Here is a 21,903-nt window from a genome sequence, read left to right on the forward strand (position 1 = left end):
AGTTTGTTTTGAGAGATTAAGAGTCACTTATGGTTTGTCTCCCTCCCAATCCCATCTTGTTTCATTGATTCTTCTCCTACCTCCTTAACCCCCCATGTTGCATCTCCACTTCTTCATATCAGGGAGATCATATGATAGATGTCTTTCTCTGATGGACTTATTTCACTAAGCATGATACCCTCTAGTTCCATCCACGTCATCGTAAATGGCAAGATTTCTTTTGGTGGCTGCACGGTATTCCATTGTGTATATATACCACCTCTTCTTTATCCATTCATCTGTTGATGGACATCTAGGTTCTTTCCATAGTTTGGCTATTGTAGACACTGCTGCTATAAACATTCAAGTGTATGTGCCCCTTCGGATCACTACGTTTGTATCTTTAGGGTAAATACCCAGTAGTGCAATTGCTGGGTCATAGGGTAGTTCTATTTTCAACATTTTGAGGAACCTCCATGCTGTTTTCCAGAGTGGTTGCACCAGCTTGCATTCCCACCAACAGTGTAGGAGGGTTCCCCTTTCTCCGCATCCTCGCCAGCATCTGTCATTTCCTGACTTGTTAATTTGAGCCATTCTGACTGGTGTGAGGTGATATCTCATTGTGGTTTTGATTTGTATTTCCCTGATGCCAAGTGATATGGAGCACTTTTTCATGTGTCTGTTGGCCATCTGGATGTCTTCTTTGCAGAAATGTCTGTTCATGTCTTCTGCCCATTTCTTGATTGGATTATTTGTTCTTTGGGTGTTGAGTTTGCTAAGTTCTTTATAGATTTTGGACACTAGCCCTTTATCTGATATGTCGTTTGCAAACATCTTCACCCATTCTGTGAGTTGTCTTTTGGTTTTGTTAACTGTTTCCTTTGCTGTGCAAAAGCTTTTGATCTTGATGAAATCCCAATAGTTCATCTTTGCCCTTGCTCCCTTGTCTTTGGCAATGTTCCTAGGAAGATGTTGCTGTGGCTGAGGTCGAAGAGGTTGCTGCCTGTGTTCTCCTCAAGGATTTTGATGGATTCCTTTCTCACATTGAGGTCCTTCATCCATTTTGAGTCTATTTTCATGTGTGGTGTAAGGAAATGGTCCAATTTCATTTCTCTGCATGTGGCTGTCCAATTTTCCCAAAACCAACACCATTTATTGAAGAGGCTGTCTTTTTTCCATTGGACATTCTTTCCTGCTTTGTCAAAGATTGGTTGACCATAGAGTTGAGGGTCTATTTCTGGGCCCTATATTCTGTTCCATTGATCTATGTGTCTGTTTTTGTGCCAGTACCATGCTGTCTTGATGATGACAGTTTTGTAATAGAGCTTGAAGTCCGGAATTGTGATGCCACCAACTTTGGCTTTCTTTTTCAATATTCCTTTGGCTATTTGAGGTCTTTTCTGGTTCCATATAAATTTTAGGATTATTTGTTCCATTTCTTTGAAAAAAATGGTTGGTATTTTGATAGGAATTACATTAAATGTGTAGATTGCTTTAGGTAGCATAGACATTTTCACAATATTTGTTCTTCCAGTCCAGGAGCATGCAACATTTTTCCATTTCTTTGTGTCTTCCTCAATTTCTTTCATGAGTACTTTATAGTTTTCTGAGTATAGATTCTTAGCCTCTTTGGTTAGGTTTATTCCTAGGTATCTTATAGTTTTGGGTGCAATTGTAAATGGGATTGACTCCTTGATTTCTCTTTCTTCTGTCTTGTTGTTGGTGTAGAGAAATGCAACTGATTTCTGTGCATTGATTTTATATCCTGAAACTTTACTGAATTCCTGTACAAGTTCTAGCAGTTTTGGAGTGGAGTCTTTTGGGTCTTCCACATATAGTATCATATCATCTGCTAAGAGTGATAGTTTGACCTCTTCTTTGCCGATTTGGATGCCTTTAATTTCCTTTTGTTGTCTGACTGCTAAGGCTAGGACTTCTAGTACTATGTTGAATAGCAGTGGTGATAATGGACATCCCTGCCATGTTCCTGACCTTAGCGGAAAACAGTTTTTCTCCATTGAGAATGATATTTGCAGTGGGTTTTTCATAGATGGCTTTGATAATATTGAGGTATGTGCCCTATCCCTACACTTTGAAGAGTTTTGATCAGGAAGGGATGCTGTACTTTGTCAAATGCTTTTTCAGCATCTATTGAGAGTATCATATGGTTCTTGTTCTTTCTTTTATTAATGTGTTGTATCACATTGATTGATTTGTGGCCAACATCAGATTTTTTTTTTTGAAGATTTTATTTATTTATTTATTTGGCAGAGAGATCACAAGTAGGCAGAGAGAGAGAGGGGGAAGTAGGCTCCCTGCTGAGCAGAGAGCCAGATGCGGAACTCGATCCCAGGACCCTGAGATCATGACCTGAGCTGAAGGCAGTGGCTTAACCCACTGAGCCACCCAGGCGCCCCCAACATCAGATTTTTTAAAATTTATTTTTTAAATGTTCTTTGAAAACCACAAAGCCCACTGTGCGACAATCAGTACTCATGTTTTGCTTCCCTCAAGCACCAGCCCTACCATCTCTGGGATTTATTTGTACATGAAAAAGTCCAGGCTGGGGGCGCCTGGGTGGCTCAGTGGGTTAAGGCCTCTCTGCCTTTGGCTCAGGTCATGATCCCAGTGTCCTGGGATCGAGCCCCACATCGGGCTGTCTGCTCCACAGAGAGCCTGCTTCCTCCTCTCTCTCTCTTTGCCTGCCTCTCTGCCTTCTTGTGATCTCTCTCTGTCAAATAAATAAGAAATCTTAAAAAAAAAAAAAAAAAAAAAGTCCAGGCTGGAGGCAAGGAAGAGTACTTCCCTGAGAACTACTTAAATGTATTACCTGTGTCCTGAGAGCATGTCTCCCACTTAGAGTACCAATCCCCACTCTTGGCTGTACATTGGAACTACCTGGGGATTTTTTTTAATACTGATGTGTAAATCCCATTTCAGAGATTCTAATTTAATTGCTTTGGGGTACAGGCTAGGCATCAGGATTTTTAAAATCACCCGAGATGATTCTAACATCCAGCCAAATTTGAGAACCATTGTCTTTGAGCACAGTATTAAGCATGGGACAAAATGTAATGACCGTAAAATAATGAAATTTATTATAGATACTAGTGATGGTTTATACCATCTCCAGAGTAGGTACTAGCTTTTATCTTGGGTTTTGGGGATCATCTGAAAGTGTTCTAAAATCCATCACTGCACTGTAGGAAAATGGTCTCTGGAAAGGGAATATGAATGGAAATAGTGCAATGAACCGCAGTGTTTGCTGCCTTTTGCTTCTGTATTTTCATAAAAATAGACCTGGTAGAGTTTTCTGGTGAATGAAATCTCACTTAGATACCACATCCAAGTCATTTCAATGTCAAGGGAACATAGGCATATTTAATGATAGATAAGAAGTTCATTACTATGATCAGGGCGATGCTTTCGATGACTATTAAAACTAATCATGTAGACAGAGCTAAGTGGACCAGAAGCCTACATGGTTTTATGTCAGTGAAATCAGCACAAACTTTTTTTTTTCCCCAAATGTAAATTTCAGCTATAAACAACTGGATTTCTTAGAGACTTTTGCCATCCTTACTTAAAAGATTTGGGTCAGTGGAAACCACAAAGTCTTTCCTAATTGCAGCTCATGCCAGCCAGAATCATAATTGCTGGCCTCCAGTGCTCTCCTGTTCTAAGCATGTGATCTTGGCTGATTAATGGGACCTTTCCTCCATGCAGTTATGAGATGAAAACAAATTGCTTGTGTAGCTAGAATGAGATACACCTCACCCAGCTAATAAGATTCTTTCCATCTGGAGGAAAATAGAATCCACTCACTAATAACTCTTATATGACATCTCTTTCTGCCTAACTTGCAAATTATTACTGGAATGACAATTTTCACAGCATAGAATTGTTCCCAACTCTCCAAGAGGAAGCAGTCCAATTAGTCCTTCCTTCTGTCCGAGTGTCTTAATATCAATTCTTTGCTCAAGCAAATCTTTGAGATCTGTTGTTTCCAAAGTGTGGCTCAGAGGCCACCAAGGTGTCCTTGCAGATGCAGCCCTGGCCCCCTTCACACAGCTATTCCCCAGCAAGCCCAGGCTGGCAGCATGGCCGCTCACAACAACACGCTCCCTGGAAGGCCACCTTCTTCAGCCCCAGATTGCTGCATCATGGTGGAAAGGGGAGTGATTTAACATTGATGACCCAGCTGATCTACCTGAGGAAAACTTGGAGAATGACAAGTATCGTGGAGATAGATACAGATAGATACAGAGTGGTGGTAGAGCAGGTTGAAAGACCAGGTGTGTATGTGCTTGTGAGTGCGATTGTGGCATTTTTTTTTTTTTAGAGGGAGTGGGAAAGGGGTAGAGGGAGAGAGAGAATTTTAAGCAGGCTCCACGCTCAGTGTAAAACCCAATGTGGGTCTCGATCTCATGATCTTGAGATGATGACCTGAGAGGAAATCAAGAATTGGATGCTTAACCTGCTGAGCCACCAAGGTGCCCCTTGTGTTCTGTCTGCTTACCTCCCTCATTTCTTTCTTCTTTCCCTTCTTTGTCCTAGTCTTTGCATTTGATTTCCAAGTATGGAGCTATCGGCCAGTGTCCCTTATATACCTACATCCTAAGTCTGGCAGAGTCTTGTTTGATCCTTTTTCAAAAGACCAACTTGACTCTCTGATCTCTTCTCTCCAGAACTGATGTCTACCCACGAGCTTGAAAAGAAAGAATTGGAAGAAAATTTTGAAAAGCTGCGGCTGTCCTTACAGGTTAATATTCATTCTCTTAACTCTGATATCTAGATAAATGCTGACATTGACCCAGCATCTGCTGGGTACTGGATTCCATACTAAGCGCTGGAATATAGAGGTAAATGGGACAGACTCCCTGCTCTTTGAGAAGCTACTGTCTGCTCAGACAGCTGTGACCTGAACAGTGACAGACAACACGAAAGGTAACACAGACCTACACCCCATGAATGATACCATTAGTGAGCACACAGGAGTTCCAAGACACTGCTCCCCACTTGCCATGCTCAGAGGGGCACCTGAGCTGTGTCCAAACGAAAGGGAGGACTTGAGGAGGAGAACATTCCAGGCAGGGGGAATAAAGGGGTCATTCATAGCATATGTTCTGGGAATTACAAAAGGGGCTTTAATCACCTGGAGGTGGGTGAGATGAAAAGAACCTCCTTTGCCTTCCACTGTCCACCTGCAGAAAATGTGGGTCTCAGAGGCCAGGGAGCTGCCTGGCTTCCTTCTGACCTCTGCGGGGAGAATGACTGCTCTCCCCAGTCACGTGCTTCTCCCTCCTTCCTTCTGGAGACCCAGGCCACCCCCACCCATAGGACGGAGCCGCGTGGGAAGCAAGGGCAAGGTCTGTGGCCTGGCTTCCATTCCCAACTAAGGTTGCCTCAATTATAACAAGATTATTTGTTAATTATTAGGAGCACTCACATCTGGAAATAATGGAAGGTGATGACTAAAACTGTAAGACAAAGGTAGGAATTTTGCTTCTTTGAGGGTGTACTTTCCCCTGGCAATGTTCATTGCACAGAGCCTGCTCTCCAAGAAAAGAACCCAGGATTGTGGAGCTAACCAGCGTCACAGCTACTGAATGTACTATATGCAGAAGTTTTAAAATGGGCAACCACCTGCTGTGAGCCCACCCCCCCCCAATCCCCTACCTCTTCATCCATCCGTCCGCTGATGCTTCTGCCCGTGCAGTCCTCACATGGCTCAGCCGCAGCATCTAACCCCAAACTGCCTTCGTGTGCCCCACATCCCATACCATCAGATGCACTCCTTGCCAGGACATAAACCAGGACCACATCGTGATGTAACAAACCCCTCCAGTCCCAAAACCAAAAGAAGTGAGGGTTTTCTATCACATGTGAGTCTTCACTCTGCCACTAACATTAAATTGTCATGAACTGTACACAGTTTGGTTGTAATGCTCCATGGGCAGAATTCATCTGGGTTGTTTGGTACAGAGAGGATGAGATTGTTGAAGCCAAACTTTCTGGGCTCCTGGTGCTTAGGGCAACAGGTCTGGGGATAAGCGATGTGAGCTTTGAGTTTAAATGCCCAGTGTACCTCCTCTTAGTAGCTTTGAAATCATGGACAGTCACATAAGCTCTGTAAACCTTGCTTTACTCATCTATAAAATGGGGGCGATAACAGTACATTCCTCAAGGTGTGAGCAGATTAAGGGAAGTAACGGATGTAAAGTGCAGAGCATTAGGTTGGCTCACAGTAGATGTGAGTAAGGAGCTGCTGTCACTGTCATAATAGTTTCAGCACTGTTACATTTACTGCTGTTACTGCCACGCCACTGGTTAATTCCTGAGTGGCCCTTGCTATGCTGGGTCACTAGCTGGGCCTTTCTGCCTCTCCACTGGACTCAAAGGAGCCACCCCAAGCTGAAAAACAGTCTCTTCTGCCTGATTGCTGGAGGGCACCATTGTGTGCCTGTGGATCTATTTTGAGTCCTGGTGAATAAGGCAGAAAAAACACAGTTTGACATTTTAGATCCATCCCCAGGGGGCGTTGGCCAGATGCGTCTTTCATTGTTTTGACAGTGTGGACAAGTTTGGTGTGGGAGCTGGGTAGTGGTACAGCTGTGTGTCGTCCCGTTCTAGAAGATGACCGCACCGCCCAGTGACTGTGCCAGATCCCAGCCGGGGTTGCACTGGGCTGGGATCTACATTCCCCAGCTCCCGTGTGTGTGCAGACCACCCATGACAACTCTGCCGCCCTAATGCACCAGACTTTGTGTTTGATGACACTGTGGGGGCTTTTCTTTTTCTTAAAAATGAAATCGGAAATAACTGGAAACAAACAAACAAAAAAAGGAAATAAAGAAAGAAGGAAAAGAAAAAAAGAGGAAAAAGCACCTGCCAAAGATGGTTTGCAGAACAGGGTCCTCTGGGGAGATAAAGCAGGCAAGCCAGGGCTTCCTCCAGGACGGGGTTTTTATGTGGGATTACATAATTTACAATGCCTTGCTCTTAAAATGAGGGAGATGAGGCCGTTCCTGTTGTCAGAAGAGTTCCTGGGGAGACCCTAAGTCCCTTCATTTTAATGTCACAGAAACGGTGCCGTGGGGTGGAGAACTTTGGGATACTCTGTGCAATCGAGGCACCATCTAGCATTGCGAGAAAGCCCACTGCCTGGCATCCTTTGCTGGCGGCAGTGATCAGGCGTTGCTGGGGTTGCAAGGGAGGCTGAGGGCAGTTGCACCTGGCCCAGCAGCCAGGGCAGGAAATGGTTCCTCCTCCGAATCACCATCATCTCAGCCTGCACACAGAGAGCTGCCCCATGACTGGTGTGTTGCCTCCCTTCAACAAGCTGCCGATTTGGAGAGGAAGGGCAGCACACTCATGTTGGGAGGCACCTTGAAGTCGAGACACCTGCTCTGAGTTCTCCCACACCCCAGGGTCAGGACGCTTCATGCGCAGTCTCAATGCCACGTGACGCCCTCTTGGTGACGCCCGTGGGACAGGTGATCCAAGCAGCCTCTGATCTCTTGACCCCGCAGAGAGTGCACCAGGCCGGGTAGCCCTCCCCTCATAGCTGCCCAGGCCACTGTGTCTGCGGCGGACTAAGCTGGGCTTCTTGTCGTTCCCTGCAGGACCAGGTAGACACGCTGACCTTCCAGAGCCAGTCTCTGCGGGACCGAGCCAGACGCTTTGAGGAGGCTCTGAGGAAGAACACGGAAGAACAGCTGGAGGTAGTCATGCTCCCCAGGCCTCTTGGCTCCCAGGGGGGGCTTCACCCCGGGAGTCCCCTCAGCAATCTCCCCTGGAACGGACCTCTGTGTGGATCTGTGGCCGGAGTGACAGCTGGCCCAAAGAGGTCCCTGTCAGTACCCTGTCTGTGTCTCTTCTGACACAGAAGACAGCTGTGGGTTTCTCCAGTGACATGTTATCTCTGCCAGATGGCACACTGCTCCCCAGCTGCTGTCCCGGAGCTCCTGGGAGCTCTGCACCCCAGCTGGGACCCCCCCCTTCCGCTCCATTCTCCCCCAGCTTTGGTTGCACTGGTACAGGGGGCACCACTCACACCTGCCTTAGTGGGGGAAGTGGAGTGGTTTCCGGAAAAGCTGGCAAAACTCCCTCCCACTGATGGAGGGTTGCCAGATAAAATATGTGACACCCAGTTAATCTTGAATTATAAAGAGGTGAATTTTTTTAGTATAAGTATATGCCATATAATATTTATACTTTAAAAAAAAAAGGTGGTTTGTTGGGAACTCTTGACTCAATGTCCTATATTTTGTTGCTGTCGTTCTTGTCATTATACCCAGCAACCTCACTGTAGCATTTCTTTTTCTAAAGTGCCTTTTCTGCTTTTTCAACTACTTTGCTCCTTTCCCCTACAAGGATGCCCCACCCCCACTCTGCGTGGGCCCAGGGGAGACCTGCAAATCACAACGTGTCTGGTGAATCAAGCAGTCTGGGTCCATGTTAAAAGCTAGTGATGAATTTAGACTTTTGACCCCAAGGGTTCCCATTGGGGGATGGGAATCCAGACTTTTTGGTGGATGATAGCTTTACCTCTCTCATTCTCCAGGGAGCTGGATTTCTCCTAGCATCTCCAGTGGGAAACCAGTGAGCATCTTTATCAGGGAAGGCTGTGAGTGGGCTCACATTCACACTCCAGTGCCCACCGGGAAGCTTGCTACAGAAGGCTAGATTTTGCTGCATTCATGGCACTGGGGAATACTGGGCTTTTGCTGGGCCCCCTGGTAAACAGCTCTTGCTCTCCGCTGTTGTAGATCGCATTGGCTCCCTATCAGCACTTGGAAGAAGACATGAAGAGTCTGAAGCAGGTATTAGAGATGAAGAATCAGCAAATACACCAGCAGGAAAAGAAGATTATTGAGCTGGAAAAACTGGTGAGTCAGCCTGCCTCCTTGGGAGAGCCCCAGTAACCTGAGTGGTATGCCGTGTGGGCCTCACAGACGTCCTCAGTCACTGTCTGCAGAGGCTGGGCCCTTCCCTGTCCATCCCTGACACCTGAGCAGAAAATGCCATGGCCAAGTCTCAAGAACCTTCTTAGGAAGGGAGGAATTCTGATAAGGAATCCGAGGTGGCCTTGTACTGCACAACTGGGCAGGCCTCCTAACTGCAGCCTCCATTCCCCATCCATCCCTCCTCCCCTGGCGGACTGCTGCTTCCTCCCTCCTCCCTGCGAGGGACGGGTGGTAAGCCAACGTAAGTGCAGCATCACGGAGGTGTATGCCAGGCACTGCACAAAGCACTTTAAGTCTTTGTTCTTTAACCCCTGACAGCAGTCTACTGGAGCAGGTACCATCCAGAGTCTCCTTTCACAGATTCAAATGCAGATGGAGGTCTAGGCAGAGGGCGTATCTCACCCAGAGGTTGGGAATCCAGGCCCAGGCCCCGGTGCCTGGTCTCATAACCCTCTGCCTCCCCTTCAAGCTGGCTTCCACAGAACTAGAAAAGGCGCCCCTTTGGGGAAATGGAGCCCCCCTGAGCTCACTCCCCTCCCCGGCAGGCACAAGGGTGGTGCAAAACCTAGAGCTGGAGACAAGTCTTTCGAAGTTGGTAGCAGAGAAGCTAGCTTGCAAGGAGACATTATCTTGATGTGGAAGTTGGCCTAAGGGTCTCAGATAGACCTTTTTCCCCCTTTTTTACTGTTATATTTAAATATAAGTTGATGCTATAAAAAGAAAAGACATACATTATAAAAATTAGAAAATAAACAAAATCAAGAAAATTAGAATATATCTCCAAGTGCTGTTAGTACTTCCCAGAACTTTTCCTTGGTACTGTGGACATGCCCCACACAGGGAGAACTTTGTATCCTGCTTTCTCCCAGCCAGCAGATCTTACTTGCCATCTCAGTCACGGATCATCTCATCTACTTTGTAAAGTTCCCTGCCTGGGTCTGAAATATCCCTTGAAGCTGGATTTCTCAACCCTGGAGCCGGTCTAGATGCACCTGTTGAATTCAGTTGTCATGTCCCCTTTTAATCTAGCACCCCTGCTCCTTGCAGACGTCTCATACCGCACGTGCTTATCAGGTAGGATGGGGGCAGACAGCAGTATGGCTGTCACTAACCAGCATCCTGGGCCGTGGTGACCCTGTGGTGCCTCCCAACAGCCCAGAGCTTCCCAGCAAGGTCCGAGCCCTGTCCTTCCCAGCCAGGCCCACACAGGGACTGACGACCCTCCAGGCTGAGCCGTCCGCATTCAGTTGTCTAGTCCCCCACAAACTTTAGGGTTTATTTGGCTGGTTCTTGCCAGAATGTTCCAGGCATTCTACAGCCATGCATGACTTCTCCTTCCAGAAGTCTTTCTAGGCATAAAGCAAGAAGCAGTGTAATCACTTCCCATTTCTTGAGAGCAAAGATGAAGGCTGTAGGGAAGTTTGTGGGACAGAGCCCAGCCCTTTGGCTCTGACCCCTAGTCCTGGTCCTGGAAGGGCGACAGTTCTCCTCAAAGATTAAGACCCAACAGTGAATTTGTCATTTTCTCTTCAAGAAATAATTTATTTCTGGGCGGCTGGGTGGCTCAGTTGGCTAAGCAACTGCCTGCGGCTCAGGTCCTGATCCTGGAGTCCCGGGATCAAGTCCCGCACCAGGCTCCCTGCTCCGTGGGGAGTCTGCTTCTTCCTCTGAACTCTCCCCTCTCATGCTCTCTCTCTCTCTAATAAATAAATAAAACCTTTAAAATAAATTATTTATTATTTATTTCTTTTTTTTTTTTTTAAAGATTTTATTATTTATTTGACAGAGAGAAATCACAAATAGACGGAGAGGCAGGCAGAGAGAGAGAGAGGGAAGCAGGCTCCCTGCTGAGCAGAGAGCCCGACGCGGGACTCGATCCCAGGACCCTGAGATCATGACCTGAGCCGAAGGCAGCGGCTTAACCCACTGAGCCACCCAGGCGCCCAAATTTCTGAATTTATCTTAGAATGGAACTGTACTTCCACAAGGCCCTAAGGCACACACAGACAGAGAAAAAAGCATAAATTGCAGGAGAATAATAGCCATGGAAAATGTTATTTTTGGATCATATACCAAGCCCATCTCAGGTTTCAGGTTCCTGGCTGCCCATACGCTCAGAAGGAAAAAAATGTGTCCATGTTATTTATATTTCTATCCCTCCGTTAATTCAGAATGTCATATCGAGCATACACGCCGGGGCCAGGGAGGCCGATGCTATGCAGCTGACTGTCAGGAAGAACCAGAGGTCATCGGCCACACTAGGTCCTGATGGTGTCCACTCACGTCTGACAACTTGTCTCTGACTGCAGGAGCACACACTGTAACAAACATATTCTAGGGGCACCTGGGTGGCTCAGTCAGTTAAGCGTCTGCTTTCGGCTCAGGTCATGATCCCAGGGTCCTGGGATTGAGGCCCGAATCGAGCACCCTGCTCAGCGGGGAGTCTGCTTTTCCCTTTCCCTCTGCCTGCCACTCCCCCTACTTGTGCTCTCTCACTCACTCTTTTTTTCAAATAAGTAAAACCTCTAAAAAAATGTATTCTACACAGGAACCTGATGGATACACACACACATATATGTAAAAAACATGTATAGCTAAAATATGAATAAGAAATACTTTTACTATATAGAGTGCACTCTGATATTTTCTGTTTTATTTTGCTTAAAAAAGAAATGCTACTCACGTCTCTCTAACTTGATTTTACAACCCACTAATACATTGCAAACTGCAGTTTGCAAAGCACTGTTCCTTTTTTTTTTTTTTTTGAAGATTTTATTTATTTATTAGAGAGCCAGAGTAAGTGTGTGAGGAGGGGGAGGGGCAAGCAGACTCTGGCTCAGCGGGGAGCCTGACATGGAGCTCCATCTCATGATCCCAAGATCATGACCTGACCCAAAATCAAGAGCTGGACACCCAACCCACCGAGCCACTCAGGTGCTCCACAAAGCACTATTCTTGATAATCCTCCAAAGGTCAGAAGCCAAGGGCACTGGTCTTTTATCTTTGTCGTGGCCTCGCTGAGAACCTCTTATACTGCTTTCTTTGTAGGCGGAAAAGAACATTATCTTAGAAGAAAAGATCCAAGTTCTCCAGCAGCAGAATGAAGACCTCAAAGCAAGGATTGACCAGAACACCGTTGTCACAAGGTAGGTGGGCCTGGGTGTTTGAGCTTAACGAAGCACATATCACCCACAACACGGCTTTGCTCTTGAGCTCCTGGGAGGGCTCTGTGTTTATTCCAGCATCCACTGCGTCTCATTCCTCTGAGCTGGGAGGCTTCCCCCTACACAGGCTCTTGGCATGTTGCATAGGAAGACAAGAAGAAAACACGCCGTGGGGACCACGGGGCCTTGGCTGCCGAGCTGTGGTCCTGGGGCAGCCTGGTCATGGCAGTGGGGACGGCAAGGAGTGACCAAGCCAGCGAAGCCTGCAGCCGAATGAAGCTGCTCTGAGTAACCCCGTTCCCATCTCCATCCCCTGCTCTGAGGGGCTGCAACCCCCCAGGAAGGATGCGGGGGTCCTCCCCTCCACTGTCAGAGCAAAGTCAAGCAGAGTCTGGGCTTGATCAGCCAGGTGCAGCTTCCAGGCAGGCTTCAAAGCTTCTGTGGTTCCGGTTCCAGACCACTGCAGTCAAGCAAGTATTTCAGTGAAGCCATCCAATGACTTTTCCCCCAAATGAATGGTTTCTCGGTACAACGAACAGTCACATTTACACTCTCCTAGAGTCTACTAAGTGTGAAATACCGTTATGTCGAAAGAAGCAATGGGCACACCTTCATTTAAAAATACTTCATTGCTAAAAAAGGCAAGCCGTCATCTACACTTCCAGCGAGTTGTCACATTTTTGCAGGTGGATGGTCTTGGCTCACTGAGGATGGCTGCTGACTGATCAGAGTGGGGGCTGCTGAAGGCTGTGGGGGGCGGAGGGGTCTGTGCCAATTTCTTAAAACAGTGAAGTTTGCTACATCGCCTGACTCTTCCTTTCACCAACCATTCCTCTGTAGCGTGGGATGCTGTTTGGCAGCATTTAACTCACAGCAGAACTTCTTTCTAAACTGGGGTCAATCTCTGAAACCCTGCTGCTGCTTTCTCAGCTAAGTTGATGTAAGATTCTGAATCCTTTGTGGTCACTGCAACACTCTTCACGGCATCTCCGCCAGGAGCAGATTCCAGCTCAAGAATCCACTTTCCTGGCTCATCCACGAGAAGCAGCTCCTCGTCCGTCCAAGTCTGATCATGAGACGGCAGCCGTGCGGGCCCATCTTCCCGCCCCACTTCTAACCCCAGTTCTCTTGCTGTTTCCACCACCTCTGCGATGACTGCCTCTGTGGATGCCCTGAACCCCTCCAAGTCCTCCAGGAGAGTGGGAACCAACCTCTCCCAAGCTCTGGTGAATGTGGATATTTTGACCTCTTCCCATCAATCATGAATGTTCTTAATGGCATCTCGAATGGTGAATCCTTGCCAGAAGGTTTTCAGTTGTCCAGATCCATCAGAGGAATCACTGTCTATGGCTATAGGCTTACAGAATGTGTTTCTTAGAGACTAAGACTTGAAAGTCAAAATGACTCCGTGATCCAGGGGCTGCAGGATGGCTGTTGTGTCAGCGAGCACGACAACAACATTCATCTTGTATGTCCCTGTCAGAGCTCTCGGATGACCGGCTGCATTGTCAGTGAGCAGTCGCATTCTGATAGGAATCGTTTTTTTCTCAGCAGTAGCTCTCAACAGGGGGCTCTACATATTCGGTGAAACATGTAAGCAGATGTGCTGTCACCCAGGCTTCGTTGTTCCATTTCTAGAGCACGGGCAGAATAGGTTTAGAGTAATTCTGAAGGGCCCTAGGATTTTCGGAATGGTCAGTGAGCCCCGGCTTCAGCTGAAGTCACCAGCTGCATTAGCTCCTAACGTGAGAGTCAGCCTGTCCTCTGAAGCTGTGGAGCCAGCACGGACTTCTCCTCTCTAGCTCTGAAAGTCCTCGACGGCATCTTCTTCCAGTAGAAGGCTGTCTTGTCTACACTGGAGTGTAACTGCCTTCATCACTATCATAGCTGGACCTTCTGGAGAACTCGCTGCAGCTTCTCCCCCAGCCCTTGCTGCTTCACCTTGTACCTTCTGTTACGGAGCTGGTTCTTTCCTTCAGCCTCATGGACCAGCCTCTGCAGCTTCAGACTTCTCTCTGCAGCTTCCTCACCTCTCTCAGCCCTCCCAGAATCACAGAGACCTAGGGCCTTGCTCGGGGTCAGGCTTTGGCTTAAGGGAATGCTGGGGCTGGTTTGCTCTTCTCTCCAGACCACTCGAACTTTCTCCGTATCAGCAGAAAGGCTGTTTCACTTTCTTATCATTTATGTATTCACTGAAGCAGCACTTTTAATGTCCTTCAAGAACCTTTCCTTAGCACTCCCGACTGGGCTGCCTGTTTGGCACAAGAGGCCCCAGCTCTCAGCCCATCAACGCTCTCAACATGCCTTCCTTACTAAACCCTGGTTTAGAGGGAGAGACATGCCACTCTTCCTTTTACTTGAACCCTTAGAGGCCACTGTCAGGTTACTCGCTGGCTTAACTTCAATATTGTTGTGTCTCGGGAAATAGGGCAACACCCAAGGAGAGAGGAGAGCCATGGGGAAAGCCTGCTCCACCAAGCGGTCAGAACACACACATTCATTGGTTAAGTTTGTGATCGTGCACAGGTGCAGTTTGTGGCACCCTGAAACAATTACAGCAGTAACCTCAAAGATCACTGGCCACAGATCAGCCTAACAAACACAACAAGAATGAAAAAGTTTGAAATATTGCAAAAATTACCAAAATATGACTCAAGAGACGTGAAGTGAGCCAGCGCTGCTGGAAGCTTGGCGCCGACAGCCATGCTCTCCCGAGGGCTGCCACAAACCTTCAACTTAGAAAAAAACACAGTGTCTTCCCTTTCAGTAAAGGGAAGCCTGGTACCATGAGGTGTGCCTGCATTTTGTCCAGGAGGACAGAGCCCTTTCCTCGAGCCCCACGCCCAAGCCCTGGCCCACTCCTCAGCTGTACTCCTTATTGGATCCACGTGGGTCACTGGGGGAAGCACACACTTGTGCACACACTCACACACATCCTTGTGCCTCCTGTCACACACATGCACACTCGTGTGCACGCTCTCAGACTTGCACGGTCATGCTCCCTCGAATGCACACACGCTCTTGTGTGTACCCCCCTCCCAGGTCCCATGCATATGCTTTCACACGTTCACACACGTTGCCCTACAGCTGACCTCGGGGTGTTGGCGGCCCATTCCCATCCCAGAGGGTTACAGGGGAGACCATGTAAGGGAAGCAGGTCTTTCCCCCCACTTTGGCAGGAGGGCCGGAGCCTCTGCTCTACCTGAGCCACTGTGCCTCCCCAGGAAATCACAGAGGCACCCTGGTTCAAAGAGCCAGTCCAGGCTTGATCCAAGTGAGCTGGCTGCCCGGGCTAAGTTCACCCAGCTGCAAAATACATAATGGGCTTCACCCTCTCAGTTCCTCACAGGTGCTTTCATTTATAAAAAAAAATATATGACAAATCAAGCAACTCACACTTCACGACCGATGGCACGGATGCCTTGATTCGTTTTTCATTTAGCACATCCTTTTCTCAACAAACATCAACTGACCATCTGTTCTGTGCCAGACACCCGGCTGGACGCTGTGGATTCAAAGAAGGCAGCTCTGGTCCCTGTCCCCCTGCGCTCCCGGTCCAGCAGGCGGGCAGGTGCACAGATCAGCCTTTGCAGCCAGGGAAGGCAGTGCTATCATGGAGACCCCAACCAGGGGCAGGGAGCCCGGGAGGGGCCCTGAGGCCAACCGCACGGTCCTGTGCTGTCCTCTCGTGGACTGCCGCTCTCTCCCAGCCTCCTGGCGGCACACCCACACCAGCTCCCCACCTCCCTACTTTCCTCTTCTGCCTTCAGCATTTGCTCTGTCCGGTGGACAGCTAGCGCCTCCCCTGATGGGGTAGAGGGATGGGGAGTCTACTGGGAGCAGATGTGTTCCTGGGACAAGTGGAAACCACACTTCGGCCCATGGCTCTTGGTCACCGCAGTCCCACTTGCCCCTGTCCTCCCGCAGGTGCCTACCGCCTCCTACCTTGCCCCGAGCCCACCAGCCTGGTGAATCTCACGATCAGTGCCCCCCAATGCCCCCGCCGCCGCAGGATTGCTACCTGACTGTTTCTTGTTCTCCTCACGCAGACAACTGTCGGAGGAAAATGCTAATCTCCAGGAATACGTCGAGAAAGAAACCCAGGAGAAGAAGAGATTGAGCCGAACTAACGAAGAGCTGCTTTGGAAGCTCCAAACGGGGGACCCAACGAGCCCAGTGAAACTCTCCCCCACGTCCCCCACTTACCGTGGCTCCTCCTCAGGGCCCTCCTCTCCCGCCAGAGTCAGCACGACGCCCAGATGACGCCGCACCACGCAGCCTGCGGGAGCCGTGGCTCCCGCGAACCCCGAGCTTCCACCCCGAGAGAGTCATGACCCGGGGCCGGCCCGCGGCGGGCCCTGCGCGCATGCTCAGTAGCTGCACAGCTGCGTCCTAAGCAAAGTCCTCTTCTGATCCTCATATAAGACTGCCCTGGTGTTGGCACTTAGGAAAGCGTAAACAGTAGTGTCTGGTGTGCAAACGTTTGACCGTAGTTAGAGCCAAAAGAAAGAAACTCCCAGCTGTTCTCGAGCAATGAACTCTTCACTGCAGAATTTCAGGTTAGTTACAAATAGCTCAGTTTTGAATATACATTGAATAATCATGTGTACTGCACCGATCTGTGTGTATATTGAGATACACGTATATACACATGCAGCGGTTCTGAATTGCATTTTTTTATAACATGATGTGCTGACATATTTTGGTGAAGGTCAGCAGTTTTCTAACTTGTGCCTAAGAATTATTGGGATATGAAAATGCATTTCTATCTAGCTTCCCAGGAATATTTCTACCCAAAATAGAAAAAGGAAAAAAAAAAAAAAGATACAAAGAAGAAGCGCCTTTCCGCCTACCACGAAGTGGTACTCTAACACAAACACCAGCGATTTGTGAACGGTAACTGCCTTTGGAACAGTCTGCTTCTTAGTCAACATGATGTGAGGTCACTACTATTCCATTCGCCAGTTTTGATTATTAATACTCCTGTCGTGAGTGCCCAAAGGACAGCAGCAGGATGCCCTGAAGGGTTTAGCAGTTTTGCCGATGATACTCACGACAGTGAATCACCCAGTCTTGTAAACACAAGTTTTGCTTTTTTCCTAAGTGGCATCTTGGAATCCATCATGAAGCTACTACACCCTCCGGAAAATAATGGAGGAGCATGACCTTCTGGAGTGAGGGTGAGGATGACCTTGGAGTTGGCCAAGACCGTCCGCGCTCCATCCTCCAGAAGGGAAATTGCTGATAGGACCTGTATTCGGACGGAGCACAGAGTAGGAAAGCGTCCTCCGGGATCCCCCCCGGGGTGCTCCGATGCGATGCTCTAAACGGTCATCCCACCCTAAGATGACCCGCAGGCCCCCATTTCATAGGCAACCAGCCTCCCATCAGTTTGGTTCCATAACCCAACCCTATCACTGTACTCTGAGATGGCTCAGGGGTTCTAGCAGGGGCTTCCAGAACACCGACCCTTCCATCCTGGCATCCGTTCCAAGCTGTGCTCGACCATCACACGACCAAGCCAGGCGTATTTTCTGCCTGATGACCAAGCAGTACCACAGCCGACAGAGGTCCCTTCTTAGGCCCAGGAGGTTCTTCCCAACAGAGGAACCTGATGGAAAGGCCAGCCGGCGGTCCCCGGCTCCTGGACTGGCATTTGTCTTGGAAAAGGTAGACGTAGAATGTGAACGAACGCTCTCCCCGTAGTGCTGTGGTATGGTAGGAGCATGACACACAGAGAAAGACGTAGTTTTAACAGTTGATATGGTGACGATGACAATGCCTTTGTTTCCTGTTTGCGACAAAGACCCTGCACTTTCTCCAGACGGCCCCTCAGAATGGTCCCGAGCACAGGGCTGCCTCCGAGCCTGCCTGAGGCAAGCAGACTCATGCAGGGATGCCCTTTGTGCCAGGGCCCCAGAGCCAGGAGGCAATGGCTCCACGGGAGGGGCCCCCTTACCCAGGGCCCCGCCTGCTCGGCTCGCACGCGGCCCGCCGGAAGATAGGCCCGGTCTGTGTTCCTCGTGTGAGTCAAGGTTGGGCTTGCTGGCCTCAGGGACATCTCATTTCTAGCAAACCTCCAAGGGTCTTTGCCCATCCTCGGGACATACACAGTAGATCCCCATTGAAGAGACATGTCTCTTTTCCTTTAGCAGCTCTGCATGGTGTTGTGATGTTGAGTTGGGCATTCCACTAGAGTAGATCATGCCACGTTGACGAAATACACAATTATTGATTCTATGAGCGGGCACCGCCTTCGAAAACGTCGCTTGGCGGTTGCTCGGCTCCGCCCGGGGGGGAACCACTTGGACACCTGCTAAACGCAGTTACACAGCAATACAGAAGTCAGTGTTATGTTAGAATGTGCTACCGTGTGTTAGCCTATTGCAGTCAAAGTCATAGTGATGTTAGAACTAAGTAACCCCTCACTGGGTGAACTGAAGTGTTGCCCTCACCAGCCCTGCCCTTTGGTACTTGAGCTAATTCCCACATTGCCCTGGCTTCGTTCCTTCGTCGTTGGCACCCATCACGTGTTGCTCTTAACCTCAAACATGGGGGCACGGCAGACGCTGTGTCCCATCCTCACAACCCCTGCCCCCCACCCCGCCCCACACACCATTAGGACCCGGACCTCTCTCAACATGGAATCTCCCGGCTGTTCTCCTCCTGGGCTGGAGTGGTTTCTACAGACCGACGCTGTAGCCTCCCCACTGCCTAGGACCCACCAACCCTCACCAGCCTCTTCCTAGTGTTTGGGAGACATGTCTGAGCCCTGCAACCACCCCTGCCCTCCACACACTGGATGAGGTTCCGGGGCGAGGGTGGGGGAATGTCCGCGGAGGGGAGGGAGCTGACGGGCTGGCCCACTTGGTGATTATTGGAATGGGGTCACACCTTATTTATCTGGCCCCTGCAGTTTCTGTGTTGCATATTTGTGTTTGAAGCATATTAAAATGAACTTGAGGGACCTTCTGTGATATGCACTTAATGTACCTGTCAGCCTGGCCCTGTTGGACTCCAGGAAATTGAGGCTGGGATCCCAGGCAGGGAGAAGTTTGGCAGGCTGCGTTCCATTTCTGCGTGTGTCAGGGTCAGCTGATGGTCACCAAGAACCCCTCTCCCCAGACACAGCAGGTCCAGGGGCCCTGCAGCTGTCTTCCAGCAAAGACCCCCCAGCAGCCCTGCCCTGTACTCGGGAAAAGCTCAGAGGCTCTGCTTGGCAAGGTCATCTTCATGGGCTGGGGCATGTTCCCGCAGGAACAGGGCTGGAAAAGGACACAAAAGACTGAGGACGATCCCCTCACCACTGATTTCAAAATCAGACCTAAATAGATATATGGTTCTGCCCCAAAGAGAGTATGATGTGTCCTAAAGCCTGTCAGTTTTATCTGGATCAACACAGATCTGTCTCTCCAGTGACAACGGCCACTGTCATGCAGTTCCTTATCATGAGCTCTTTCCCCAAGCCGAGGGGCTGGGGCCTGGTGTGGGGGGAGCACAGGACCCTGGGGGGGCTCTTGAGTAGTTCCCCCAAACGCGGGCGGGACACCTCTTTCTACCCGAAAGCACTTGCCCTCACCCCTCCCCCGCCTCAGGTTGGCCAGCTGACCCTGCAGTGTCCACGTGGGCCTGCCCCTTCCTGGGGTTCCAAGGGAGACCCCCCCAGGTTTTGCAGGCATGTGGGAGAAACAGCTACTCTACAGAGACCCCAGCAAACCCGCCCTCTAGAACAGCTGCCGAACAAGGGACCCCATACAGGCGATAAATCATGTCAAGTCACTTCAGGATGTGACAGGACCACCGCGGTTTCCCTCTGAACCACCCACGCCTTCAGATGGTGGATGCTGACTACCTGTTGATTAACGATCTTAATCGTCATCAACCTATCAAACCTTGTCAACCTGTCCCAAACTGTTTCTTTTTTTCTTTCGGGGTGTCTTGTGCCTTCCACTTTTATAGCCATTACTTTTCACTGTCCTTCCCCCTACACACGAGGGAAACAAGGTGCCCAGCAGCACCTCCACTTCACCAAAGTGCAGTGACTCGCCCGCTGGCACATGTAGGAAAAGAGGTCAGCGCTGGCTTCCTCCTGCCTGTAGAGAACCCCGGCCCCTCCCCTAGGTAACCTGCAGCAGGCAGAGGAGATCTTTGAAGACAGCTCACTCAGCGCCCTCCTCTGTGCCCGCCACCCCCGCAGGGGCGATATGGACTGGCGCATCAGGAGGCGAGTGGTGGAGGAGTTAAGTGTGGGTCGATACCTCAAAGCCGGACACTTGCCGCCCGCTATTGGAGTCGAGAGCTGTTCTCATGGCTGGTGCCCATGATGCAGCATCCGTATCCTGCTGTCAAGTGGCAACTCGGGGACCACACCCTGTCATCACGTCCATGGTCCTCAAGGGTCAGAGTCCTGCCCATTGGAGAGTTTGGGCCCCCAGACTTAATAAAAGAAAGCCACCACCAAAGGCTGGGAGCCTTTCCTGGGTGTTCATTCATTTAAATTGGCGAAATGTCTTTTAACTTCCTGAAACAAAAACAGGGCCACCCAAGGTGTCCTGAGCACCCCACCAAGCTCGGGTTCTCCCCCTCAGCGGGGAGGGAAGATGCACTCAGGAGGGACGGGCTCCTTTGCCTCACTCACCACATCTCCCAGTTTCACCCGTGCCAGCACCGAGCGGGGATCAGATGGTGTGCAGCTCTGAGTTGGGACCAGCCTGCTGCATGGGACCAAGGGCCCCGCCTGGTGCTCTGTGCCTCCAGCCCAGGGTAGCAGGCCTGAGGCACCCACTCCCAGACCCCCGTACAGCTGCTGCTGTCCGCACAGTGTGTTCTTGTTTTAACTGCACCCAAATTAATGTAGTGGAGCCGTGCTGCCATCGGCCCTCCCCTGCCACACTGTAAAGCGCAGGCACTCAGTAACTTTGTCATTTCAAGGAGCAACACCTCCAAGCATCCATGGGAAAGTCTAACCTGCAGGTATCTCTTCCCCAACTCAGTCCCGAGCCACGGGGATCCGGAGCTGACGGGTTGGCCAGAGAGCTGCCTTCATTAGCAAGGGCGGCACCTGTTTTTATTCGCTGAGCCTTTACTCCCATTGCATTTTATTCAACAGCAGCGTTTACGGCTCAGTGGGCAGCCAGAGTTTGGTAAAATTAAACTGTACCCTTTTGAAGAAGGGCGTACAGGGTTACCCACAGTTGGCGTCCCAACCCTCCCTGCCGGCTCTGTCTGGTTGTTTTCAAGGCTGGGCAGGAATACGCAGCCTAGTGAGGAGCTCGGGAGGATTCCTCCGGTGCTGCCGATGCCCAGCTGTTTTGAGGCAGCTTTTGACTCCCCAGAAGTGTTTCATAACCACACTTCCAGGGAAAGCTTGCTCCAGGTGGCTCCCCATCAGACCTCCCGCCTGGAATCCCCAGTCGGGGCTCAGGGCTCCCTAAGAGATGGCTGAGATGGGGCCGGGGGGCGGGGCTGCTCCTCGGGCTGCCCACCCCGCGCTGGCCACTAGGTGGCGCTGCGACGCCGCGGGAACCGAGCTCCGGCTCGTGTTCTGGGAGGTGGGCTCTAGGTGCCTAGTGGCTCAGGAAGCCAGACGCTACCTGCCCGCGTGGCCACTCCCCGGGGCCGGGGACCCTGCGCTCGGCTCACCGGCGCCTGCAAGCTGTCGGCAGGACCTCTCACCGAGCGATCGCTTGCGGGGGTCTGCCTTCTGCCAGCCCGCGGCCCCGGCCACAGGGCACACTCTGGCTGCTGTGGAGCAGGGAGGCGGCACACAGTCCGAGCTTTGAGGCCTGGTG

At 50.0% G+C, this 21,903-nt stretch overlaps 1 protein-coding gene across 4 annotated transcripts in view; it reads left to right on the top strand.

Moving 5' to 3' along the window:
* MTUS2 (microtubule associated scaffold protein 2) overlaps positions 1–19,080 on the top strand; it is a 574,434-nt gene extending 555,354 nt beyond the window's left edge. For all 4 annotated transcript variants that reach the window (XM_082700956.1, XM_082700954.1, XM_082700955.1 and 1 more), the window contains 5 exons: positions 4,668–4,741; positions 7,605–7,703; positions 8,751–8,870; positions 11,997–12,094; positions 16,162–19,080. In XM_082700956.1, the coding sequence (XP_082557082.1) occupies positions 4,668–4,741; positions 7,605–7,703; positions 8,751–8,870; positions 11,997–12,094; positions 16,162–16,375 (605 nt within the window). In that variant the 3' untranslated portion in view covers positions 16,376–19,080. The remainder of the gene's footprint in view (positions 1–4,667; positions 4,742–7,604; positions 7,704–8,750; positions 8,871–11,996; positions 12,095–16,161) is intronic.
* Positions 19,081–21,903: the final 2,823 nt, after the last annotated feature.

The sequence above is a fragment of the Mustela nivalis genome, assembly GCF_964662115.1.
Source record: "Mustela nivalis genome assembly, chromosome: 15".
In the NCBI taxonomy this organism is placed as follows: domain Eukaryota; kingdom Metazoa; phylum Chordata; class Mammalia; order Carnivora; family Mustelidae; genus Mustela; species Mustela nivalis.